The sequence below is a fragment of the Panulirus ornatus genome, chromosome 34 (assembly GCF_036320965.1).
Source record: "Panulirus ornatus isolate Po-2019 chromosome 34, ASM3632096v1, whole genome shotgun sequence".
NCBI classification, from domain to species: domain Eukaryota; kingdom Metazoa; phylum Arthropoda; class Malacostraca; order Decapoda; family Palinuridae; genus Panulirus; species Panulirus ornatus.
In genome coordinates this window covers 20,566,617-20,578,962 of record NC_092257.1, presented here as the reverse complement: position 1 = coordinate 20,578,962, position 12,346 = coordinate 20,566,617, and the positions used below count along the sequence as shown (strand labels likewise).

The 12,346-nt window shown below is 44.3% G+C and overlaps 1 protein-coding gene across 8 annotated transcripts in view; it reads left to right on the top strand.

Moving 5' to 3' along the window:
* Positions 1-12,346, top strand: part of LOC139759984 (uncharacterized) — a 51,058-nt gene that overhangs the window by 24,160 nt on the left and 14,552 nt on the right. For all 8 annotated transcript variants that reach the window (XM_071682722.1, XM_071682718.1, XM_071682717.1 and 5 more), the window contains 2 exons: positions 5,019-5,084; positions 9,943-10,144. In XM_071682722.1, the coding sequence (XP_071538823.1) occupies positions 5,034-5,084; positions 9,943-10,144 (253 nt within the window). In that variant the 5' untranslated portion in view covers positions 5,019-5,033. The remainder of the gene's footprint in view (positions 1-5,018; positions 5,085-9,942; positions 10,145-12,346) is intronic.

Sequence of the window (12,346 nt, the reverse complement as noted above, 5' to 3'; positions counted from 1 at the left end):
CACATGCCTTGATTCAATCCACTGACAGCACGTCAACCCCGGTATACCACATCGCTCCAATTCACTCTATTCCTTGCCCTCCTTTCACCCTCCTGCATGTTCAGGCCCCGATCACACAAAATCTTTTTCACTCCATCTTTCCACCTCCAATTTGGTCTCCCTCTTCTCCTCGTTCCCTCCACCTCCGACACATATATCCTCTTGGTCAATCTTTCCTCACTCATTCTCTCCATGTGCCCAAACCACTTCAAAACACCCTCTTCTGCTCTCTCAACCACGCTCTTTTTATTTCCACACATCTCTCTTACCCTTACGTTACTCACTCGATCAAACCACCTCACACCACACATTGTCCTCAAACATCTCATTTCCAGCACATCCATCCTCCTGCGCACAACTCTATCCATAGCCCACGCCTCGCAACCATACAACATTGTTGGAACCACTATCCCTTCAAACATACCCATTTTTGCTTTCCGAGATAATGTTCTCGACTTCCACACAGTCTTCAAGGCCCCCAGAATTTTCGCCCCCTCCCCCACCCTATGATCCACTTCCACTTCCATGGTTCCATCCGCTGCCAGTTCCACTCCCAGATATCTAAAACACTTCACTTCCTCCAGTTTTTCTCCATTCAAACTCACCTCCCAATTGACTTGACCCTCAACCCTACTGTACCTAATAACCTTGCTCTTATTCACATTTACTCTTAACTTTCTTCTTCCACACACTTTACCAAACTCAGTCACCAGCTTCTGCAGTTTCTCACATGAATCAGCCACCAGCGCTGTATCATCAGCGAACAACAACTGACTCACTTCCCAAGCTCTCTCATCCCCAACAGACTTCATACTTGCCCCTCTTTCCAAAACTCTTGCATTTACCTCCCTAACAACCCCATCCATAAACAAATTAAACAACCATGGAGACATCACACACCCCTGCCGCAAACCTACATTCACTGAGAACCAATCACTTTCCTCTCTTCCTACACGTACACATGCCTTACATCCTCGATAAAAACTTTTCACTGCTTCTAACAACTTTCCTCCCACACCATATATTCTTAATACCTTCCACAGAGCATCTCTATATATATATATAGGCAAGGATCACAACTGAGGGCGTGATCAACTATATTCATACGAGTCCACGGGGAAATGAAACACGTTAAGTTCCCAAGTGCACTTTCGTGTAAAATTCATATCATCAGGGGAAATACAAGAAAGATAACAATCAGTTGATATACAGCGAAGAGACGTAGCTGGGACGCATTTTTTGTACGTTACGAGGAGAAGAATACAAAGCCTGTCAGTAGGTGCTGCACCTCCGTCCATCGGCCTCACACCCCGGGTGCTGCCAACATAACGGCGTTCAGTAATCGCTGACCACAAAGTACGGCGGACCGACTTGCGGTTCTTACGCACAGTCCTTAATAATCGGCCGGGGTGGTTGTGTTAGGCAACAGATAGGACACCTGCTTGCTCCATCGTTACCGCGCTCGACCTTCAAACATAGGTATGGCGTAAGAATACGTAAGCACCATAAGGTGAAGTTAGGGCACACGTAAGACGTGAAATTAGGCTCGAGGTCGAACGGGTGACTGACGCTGGACATAATCACGCAGCTGTGAGACTAAAGGAGACACACCAAGATGTAAGAAAATAAGCAGTATTAGTCATTCTCTTCAAAGCGTCCAGTGTTCAAGATATATATTCGTAGGTGTAGAACAGTTTTACGAAAAACGTGTCTACTTCCCGATTTCACACTAAACATACATCCCAGAAATGATAACGAAAAAAAAAAGAACCATACTACGTCACGTATTATAAGACTTTGGTACACATTGACTGAATGGCGCAAAATTTGAACATGGTGAAGTTGAAAATGTAACAGTTATGGAATGTGTCCAGTGAGAAGGGGAACCTGGAGGTTTTAGCACAGAGTGAAACTAAAATCTCGAGTGGAAGTGGGAAGAATGGCTTGGGAATGTCTTGGGATGAGACTGGGGTCAGTTTAAGGGCGAGAGTAAAGGAGGTGGGTGGCATTTCTTCAGAAGGAAGAATTGTAGTGGATATGTATGAGAGTGTGTTGAAGTGAGCCCCAGACTGATTTGAGTGATTGTAAAAGCGTATTACGGAAGGCGGGTGATTTTTAGTACGTACGCACCTGTTAACGAGAGGAGTGAAGAAGAGAGGCGAGTTCTCTAGAAGGTGCTAAGAGTGTGTCAACAATTTTGATGCAAGGATCGAACAATAATGTGTGATTTGACTGCAAGTGCGGGCACTATAGCAGCCGAGTGTATGATTGGGGGCATGGGCTACCCAGTGTCAATGAAAGTGGTGAGCAGCCTATGAATCTGGGTGCTGAAATAGAAGAGTGATACAAGTGTACGTGAATGGATGAGGAAGATAGTGATCGAACTAATATCGATGGGTTATGTTCTAACGGATAGACGTGCAAAAGAGACATTCTTGGACGTGAATGTGCTGAGAGTGGCACCTGGCGGGAAGTCTGATCACTACCTATTGGAGCCAAGAATGAGGATTTGTAGAGGTTTTAGGAAAAGAGTAAGTGGTATGGATCAGAAGAGGGTGGTGAATGTGTATAAGCTTAGAAAAGAGGCTAATGTAAGGAGATACCATGATAGATCGACCGTAAAATAGCGAAAACTGAGAGTTAATGAAGCAGGTGTTAAGGGAAGCAGTACTCCCATGAGCGAGAGAAGCGTGCGGCACGCGGAAGATAAGTAATAGGCATCTGAAAAAGGGTAGTGAGTGATGGGTTGGGGAGGTTAAGTAGCTGGCGAGGGGGATGTGCGTGGGCGTTACTTTCGTGAAAGAAGAGCAAGTAACTGGAAAATTTATCTGAGAAAGCTGCAGGAGTTAAAGAAGAAGGTGTAGGATCCGAAAACGAAGCCAGTCAAGAATTAGGGTGAGCAAGCATCAGCAAAACTTCAGGTATAATAAGAAAATGTTTCTGAAGGAGGTTAATAGTATGAGAAGAACAGAAAGCAAATAGAGTCATTAGTGAAGGGACCAGACGGGGAAGTGTTAACTGGCAAAGAAGGGTTGAAGAGGAGATGGAGTTAGTAATTTGAAGTACTGCTGAATATGTTAAATGATATGGTGGCAGATGTAGGGTGTTTAGGACGAGAAAGTCTACGAAGCGAAAGAACCATGGCTAGTGGTTTGTATGAAAAGAGAAGTTTAGCAAAACTGCTCTAAGTGGATGGGACTGCAGTTAAATTTCTCAAGAAAGTGGGTGACTGTGTTGTTGATGGGTTAGTTAGGATTTTAGATGTATGTTTGCCTCAAGGTGGGGTGCCTGAGAATTAGCGGTATGCATGTATTGTGCCAATATATAAAGGCTACGTGAAATGAGACATAAATCTCTTTAAGTGTAAATGGTGGTAGTGTCGGGTAGTGATGATTGGAAGGATGGTGGCATATAAAGAGCATCAGACTAGTGAGGAACAATGTGGTTTCAGAAGAGGGAGAGGATGTGTGGATCAGGTTTGCTATGAAGATACTTAGACGAACAGAGGGATTTATAAGGGGGTTTTGTTGACTTGGAGAAAGCATATATTAGAAATGATAGGGATGCTTTCTGGAAGGTGTTACGAATACATGGTATCGGAGGAAATCTATCAAAAGCAATGAGGAGTTTTTATGCGTGCGAGTAGCAAGAGAGGAGGATGAAGTGTTTTCATTTTTAGGTGTGATGTTGATATGGCTGTCTGATCTGTTTACGGACGAGATGGTGAGTGAGGCGAATGCAAGGGTAGTGGAGAGAGGAGCAGGTCTGCAGTTTGTTAGGGACCAAGGATACCTGATAGGTGAGTCACTTGCTGTTTGCTGATGACACGCCTCCGGTAGTGAATTCGAGTGGGGAAACTGCAGAAGCTGACGACTAGGTTTGAGAGAGTGTGTGCATGGAGAAAGTTGAGAATTAATGTGAGAAAAAGTAAGGCCATTACGTTTCGCAGCGGAAAGAAACAGTTTGGTTGGAGTGTGAGTTTCAATGAGAGATAGTGTGAAGGAAATAGCTTTTGAGCTACTTATGGGTGGATATGGCAGCGAATGAAACCTTGGAAGGTGGGATGAATCATAAGGTGGGTAAGAGGGCTGAGGTCTGGACGCATTGAGCACAGTCTGTGGAAAGAGACACTACCGTCAGTAAGGGCAAAGATGGGTGTGTTTGATGATGTCGTAACCCCAACAATGTTCTGTGGCTGAAGTGTGGGCGATAGAAAAAAAAAAAAAAAGTAATGGGAAATGTTAGTGGTGATGAAAATGAAGAGTCTGAGGACACTGTGTGCTGTGATGAGCGTTCATCGAATGATAATTGATAGGGTAAGAGAGAGATGTAATAGTAAGAGAGGTATGTATGAGAGCTGAACAGGGTGTGCTGAATGGTTTGGACATATGGAGAGGATGAGTGAGGAGAGGGTATACAGGTCAAATGTGAAGGGAACACTGAGAATGGGAATATCGATGAAGGAGTGAAAAATGCTTAGAGTTATCGCGGCCCAAACGTGCAGGAGGGTGTGAGGCGTACATGGGATAGAGCGAACTGTGGTATGCAGAGGGTTACTTGCTGTCAACGGGCGAAGCCCGAGCATATGAAGCGGTCTGACGAAACCATAGAAAGGTATTTGGGTCTTGGCCGTAGATAGAGGGCTGTGGTTTCGGTACATGATTACTGACAGCTGGAGAGTGGATGTGAGCGCATGAGGCTGTTTTCCATTCGTCCCTGATGCTACCACGCGGTGAACGGCGAAAAGGTATAGAAAAAAATCAGATATATATATATATATATATATATATATATATATATATATATATATATATATATATATATATATATATATATATATATATATAGTCCTCTTTCCTTAATATCAAAAATGTTTAACAAATGAACTTTCACAGCAAGTAACGTGGCATTAGTCATTCAGTAGACCGCAAATTACTCGAGGGATCATTAACTGACTTAACCTCTCCTCAATATTTCAGAGCCGTGTGGTCATCATGTGGGTGAGGAGGTCCCCGCTGTGGCTCCTGGTGTTCTCCAACGTTATGGTACGTTCCCCGTGTCGTGATGGAGGCACAACTCTACCCACCATCGAATAGTTACTTTTAGTTTAGTTACGTATAGTTACTTTTAGTTTGTCAGTGTGCATGAGGTATGGAAGACCTATGAACAGTATAATTCAGTTATGGTTATTTGTGGTGTACATCCGTAGCCAGGAATCAAGGAACTCTCTAAAATGCATGATTGATAGAGAACCAGCAGATTCAAGGCCTTGTGTGTGAGGTTATCTGTGGCGCGTCTGGCAGCTTCCTCTGCATGTGTGACGGACGATATGTCTTACGTCTGGCAACTTCCTTGGCATGTCTACTACTATGTGTAAGGGCGAGTTGTCATACTTCTGGCAACTTCTTCGGCATAGCTACACTGTATGAGTTTAATATCGTGCGTCTGTCATCTCCTTCGCCGTTTGTACATCTGTGTTTGGGGGTTAGTTGTCGTGCGTATATGAACTTTCCGGGTGTATCTGCAGCTCTGTAAGGGGTTTGTTATCGTGTTGTATTGATATTCATGTCTCGCATTGCTCACCACTGAAGCATGACCAGACACTTGTGTCTCATATTGCTGCTCACTAAATCATAACTAGACATCTATGTCTCACATTGCTTCCCACTGATTCATAACCAGACAATTGTCTCATATTGCTTCCCACTGAATCATAACCAGACATTAATGTCTCACATTGCTTCCCACTGATTCATGATTAGACATTGGTGTCTCACATTGCTGCTCACTGATTCATAACCAGACACTTGTGTCTCACATTGCTGCTCACTGTATCATAACTTGACAATTGTGTTTTACATTGCTGCTCGCTGAATCATAACTAGACACTTACGTCTCACATTACTCCCACTGAATCATAACCCGATAGTTCTGTATCGCATTGCTTCCTACTGAATCATAAGCAGAAAGGAATCTGAATCCCATATTGCTCCCAAATGATTCACAAGCAGGCATTTGAGTTTAGCATTGCTGCCCACTGAGGAATTATAAGCAGGCAGTTAACTCACACTGCTTCCCACTAGATCATAACCAGACTCTTGTGTCTCTCATAATTCCACTTTGAATCATAAAGTGGCAGATCAGACATTTGTGTCTCGCATTGTTTTGTACTGAGTCATAAGCAGGCAGACGTGTCTCACGTTGCTCCCAGCTGAGACATAAACACGCAGCTGTGTCTCGCACTGTTCCACACTAAATCATTAGCCAACACCTGTCTCGTATTGCTCCCTAGTGAATCATAAGCTAACACCTGTCTCATATTGCTCCCTAGTGAATCATAAGCTAACACCTGTCTCATATTGCTCCCTAGTGAATCATTAGTCAACACCTGTCTCATATTGCTCCCTAGTGAATCATTAGCCAACACCTGTCTCATATTGCTCCCTAGTGACTCATTAGCCAACACCTGTCTCATATTGCTCCCTAGTGAATCATAAGCCAACACCTGTCTCATATTGCTCCCTAGTGACTCATTAGCCAACACCTGTCTCATATTGCTCCCTAGTGAATCATAAGCTAACACCTGTCTCATATTGCTCCCTAGTGAATCATTAGTCAACACCTGTCTCATATTGCTCCCTAGTGAATCATAAGCTAACACCTGTCTCATATTGCTCCCTAGTGAATCATTAGTCAACACCTGTCTCATATTGCTCCCTAGTGACTCATTAGCCAACACCTGTCTCATATTGCTCCCTAGTGAATCATTAGCCAACACCTGTCTCATATTGCTCCCTAGTGAATCATTAGTCAACACCTGTCTCATATTGCTCCCTAGTGACTCATTAGCCAACACCTGTCTCATATTGCTCCCTAGTGAATCATTAGCCAACACCTGTCTCATATTGCTCCCTAGTGAATCATTAGTCAACACCTGTCTCATATTGCTCCCTAGTGAATCATTAGCCAACACCTGTCTCATATTGCTCCTCACTTAATCATAAGCCGAAAGCTGTGACTCGCATTGCTCCCCACAGATTCGTATCTCTAATTGCCCCCACGTGAATCATGGGTTGGCAACTATCATGCTTTACTCCCCAGTGAAGCATAAGCACCTAGATGTGTCTTACTTTACTCCCCACTGAATCATAAGACGACAGATGTGTTTTACTTTACTCCCCACTGAATCATAAGACGACAGATGTGTCTTACTTTACTCCCCACTGAATCATAAGACGACAGATGTGTCTTACTTTACTCCCCACTGAATCATAAGACGACAGATGTGTCTTACTTTACTCCCCACTGAATCATAAGACGACAGATGTGTCTTACTTTACTCCCCACTGAATCATAAGACGACAGATGTGTCTTACTTTACTCCCCACTGAATCATAAGACGACAGATGTGTCTTACTCCCCACTGAATCATAAGACGACAGATGTGTCTTACTTTACTCCCCACTGAATCATAAGACGACAGATGTGTCTTACTTTACTCCCCACTGAATCATAAAACGACAGATGTGTCTTACTTTACTCCCCACTGAATCATAAGACGACAGATGTGTCTTACTTTACTCCCCACTGAATCATAAGACGACAGATGTGTCTTACTTTACTCCCCACTGAATCATAAAACGACAGATGTGTCTTACTCCCCACTGAATCATAAGACGACAGATGTGTCTTACTTTACTCCCAACTGAACTGTGAGCAGGCATATATGTGTCACATTGTTCCTCACTGAATCCTAAGCAGGCAAATGTCTCTTGCATTGCTTGTCACTGAATCATAAGCAGGCAGTGTTTCATACTCCTCCTCACTGAATCATAAGCAGGCAGTGTTTCATACTCCTCCTCACTGAATCATAAGCAGGCAGTGTTTCATACTCCTCCTCACTGAATCATAAGCAGGCAGTGTTTCATACTCCTCCTCACTGAATCATAAGCAGGCAGTGTTTCATACTCCTCCTCACTGAATCATAAGCAGGCAGTGTTTCATACTCCTCCTCACTAGATCATAAGCAGGCAGTGTTTCATACTCCTCCTCACTGAATCATAAGCAGGCAGTGTTTCATACTCCTCCTCACTGAATCATAAGCAAGCAGTGTTTCATACTCCTCCTCACTGAATCATAAGCAGGCAGTGTTTCATACTCCTCCTCACTGAATCATAAGCAGGCAGTGTTTCATACTCCTCCTCACTGAATCATAAGCAAGCAGTGTTTCATACTCCTCCTCACTGAATCATAAGCAGGCAGTGTTTCATACTCCTCCTCACTGAATCATAAGCAGGCAGTGTTTCATACTCCTCCTCACTGAATCATAAGCAGGCAGTGTTTCATACTCCTCCTCACTGAATCATAAGCAAGCAGTGTTTCATACTCCTCCTCACTGAATCATAAGCAGGCAGTGTTTCATACTCCTCCTCACTGAATCATAAGCAAGCAGTGTTTCATACTCCTCCTCACTGAATCATAAGCAAGCAGTGTTTCATACTCCTCCTCACTGAATCATAAGCAGGCAGTGTTTCATACTCCTCCTCACTGAATCATAAGCAGGCAGTGTTTCATACTCCTCCTCACTGAATCATAAGCAAGCAGTGTTTCATACTCCTCCTCACTGAATCATAAGCAGGCAGTGTTTCATACTCCTCCTCACTGAATCATAAGCAGGCAGTGTTTCATACTCCTCCTCACTGAATCATAAGCAGGCAGTGTTTCATACTCCTCCTCACTGAATCATAAGCAGGCAGTGTTTCATACTCCTCCTCACTGAATCATAAGCAAGCAGTGTTTCATACTCCTCCTCACTGAATCATAAGCAAGCAGTGTTTCATACTCCTCCTCACTGAATCATAAGCAGGCAGTGTTTCATACTCCTCCTCACTGAATCATAAGCAGGCAGTGTTTCATACTCCTCCTCACTGAATCATAAGCAGGCAGTGTTTCATACTCCTCCTCACTGAATCATAAGCAGGCAGTGTTTCATACTCCTCCTCACTGAATCATAAGCAGGCAGTGTTTCATACTCCTCCTCACTGAATCATAAGCAGGCAGTGTTTCATACTCCTCCTCACTAGATCATAAGCAGGCAGTGTTTCATACTCCTCCTCACTGAATCATAAGCAGGCAGTGTTTCATACTCCTCCTCACTGAATCATAAGCAAGCAGTGTTTCATACTCCTCCTCACTGAATCATAAGCAGGCAGTGTTTCATACTCCTCCTCACTGAATCATAAGCAAGCAGTGTTTCATACTCCTCCTCACTGAATCATAAGCAAGCAATGTTTCATACTCCTCCTCACTGAATCATAAGCAAGCAATGTTTCATACTCCTCCTCACTGAATCATAAGCAAGCAGTGTTTCATACTCCTCCTCACTGAATCATAAGCAAGCAGTGTTTCATACTCCTCCTCACTGAATCATAAGCAAGCAGTGTTTCATACTCCTCCTCACTGAATCGTAACCACTGCCCGCCTGACTTATGAGTGTTGAAGTGATGCTTAGAACCATCTTACATGCCCCCCCCCCCTCTCTCTCTCTCTCTCTCTCTCTCTCTCTCTCTCTCTCTCTCTCTCTCTCTCTCTCTCTCTCTCTCTCTCTCTCAGTAGGTTTTAAGCAGGAGTAGTCCAGGGAAGCACTGCTACCCTCCTGACTTACAAGTGTTAAACTGAAACCTTGAAAATGTCCTCAGTGTGAGGGTTACTGTACCAGGATGGACTTAATATACTTGTCACAAACACACAGCACATATTTACTCTTTTATTGATCATTACATACGATGTCTTTACGCTTTTTCTCGCCTTGCTTATCTGTACATTCAAGCTTTGGCCTTGACAATGACATGTGCAAAGCCATAGTCATAAAGACGTGCCATGTATTAAGGACTTGTCTTACAGGTGGTGTTTCTAGCGGAGAGGAGGTCGAAGCTGGTGGTGGGTGCGGTCAACGATGCTCGTGGTCGGTCGATGACGGGGTCGCTGCTGGGGGAGGAGTGCCTCGTCAACAGCCATTGTGGCGTCACCTCCGGCGTGTGTCACAAGGGCCGGTGCCTGTGTAAGCCCCACTACCTGGCCATCAATGCCACCACCTGCCTGCCAGGTAGGTCAGAACTCTATCAGTCTCCCAAGAGTGCAAAAGCAAAAATCATCTTCTCTAAATGAATATGGAAAAATGTATATTGGAAGCTCGTCCTGGGACCCATCCCATTTCCACAGCCACGCCTCATACACCTGGCTCTTTCCTTATTCATTTCAGCGAGAGTTGTGTGTCTGAAATCTAACCTTCCCTCTGTTGAACACCACCTTATGCACCTCCCATACTGATCATCTCTTTGGAACCCAACTGTTCAAGGCCACTTCTCCTTTGCATATATTATCAGATCTCCATCTATAACCTCTATTACCGTTTCCGCTCTCAGGGTGGAGTTTGAACCTTCAGAAGAACACCTCTTGTTCTCCTCATGAGTCTTGAGTCTCCATACTTTCACGTCATCTGGCTCAAAATCTCCTTACCCTCCATTATGTTGTTTTTCTCTTTCGTTTCATTTATACCCCTCACCCCGTACTTACCTTTGTACATCTCTATGATTAGTTCACTTCTTGTGACGAAGGTCTGCTCTCTCCTCATCCACGACTGAGGTCCTCTTTACACCACTTGGGTTAGTTAGGCCTTTTCTTTTACCCTCCTTAATGATTCTGGAACATATCATTAGACCCCTTACCTGACGGTCAAGATCACTCTTCAAACCCATTTGAGCTCCCTTGTACCTCTGAACCTTCCTACTATTCGTGCACCATTTATACACCCTTAGGGTCGTCTGAACACAATCTTATTCTTGTTACTCCTGATGAGACACGCTCACCTTCTACACCCCTTCGAGTCGCCGACTTTGGCAGTTTGGGAGAGCTCAAGACCATCCCTGTGCAGCTTCTTTATTCACTCTCCCTGTGATGGGTAAAGCTTATCTGGTCAGGATACCTACCCTTCGTGCTAAGCACAAAGCTGAGGTTATTCTTGGCTAGGATGGACTTTTTTTTTTTTTTGGTCCTTTACCAAAATCCTCACCAGCGACTTCTGCAACACAACCTCCCCTCCTTTCTTCCTACCGGATCAGTCTGTAGCTAACTCTCTAGCTAATAAAGCCGATCTCTTTGGTGTCTTGTTTCCGTATGACTGGTTGAACCTGCTTCTAATCCCCCGCCGCCCCATCTTCCCCCGCTGAACCTATGCCCTCTATAACCTCCTCGCGCAGGGTTCTCCAGGTGGACAAGGTGTATGGCTCGGATGGCATACCTCCTCGAGTTCTGAGGGAATGTGCCTCTGAACCAGATTCAATCCGCTTGGGAGCACGCTGTGGTGCAGCTCCTCCCTATGAAAGGATACCGCTCCAACCCCTCCGAGTATCGCCCCATTGCTCTCACTTCGGCTCTGTATAACGTCTTTGAAACTCTTCTAGACTTTCACTGGAACACATACAATCCCATTTTGAAACTCTTCTAAACTTGCACTGGAACCACATAGAATCCCATTTTGAAACTCTTCTAAACTTGCACTGGAACACATAGAATCCCATTTTGAAACTCTTCTAAACTTGCACTGGAACCACATAGAATCCCATTCCCTTCTTTCTAATCACCAGTCCGGATTTAGCAATGTCGTCTGTTGGTCTTCTTTCGTATGTGCCTCTCCTCTAGTCCTCCTCTGTTAGAGAATTCGGTGAAACTGTTGTCGTATCCCTTGACATCTCTTAAAGCATTAGGAGGGGTGTGGCATTCGTCTTTGCTTTCTATACTCCGTTCCTTTGGTTTCTCTGCTTCTCTCTGTTTTACGATACATAGTTTACTCTTCGGTCGTTGCAGAACAGTAGTCATCGATGGGGGTCCCTTGTCTCCTGTCAATAATGGTGTCCCTCGGAGTTCTGTCCAAGCACCTTCTCTCTCTTCTCTCTCTCTCTCTCTCTCTCTCTCTCTCTCTCTCTCTCTCTCTCTCTCTCTCTCTCTCTCTCTCTCTCTCTCTCAGTAGATGATCATCTCTCTTCTAACCCCATTTGTCTCTTAGGCTGATGGCTCTCATTTACATACTTCATCTCACTTGCTCTCCCCTCCTCCCTCTACATAACTCGTTCTCTTTCTAGTACTGAACATATTTCCTCTCTCAGTACGGATTTGTGCAGCATCTCAGAGTAGAGATCAGTAGCAATTTTCACACCTACAAGGCTAGATTTTATTTGCCCAAGTATGGAACACTTCTCATATATCTCGAATGGTTCATCCTACACCTCTATATTAACTAGAGTACAGT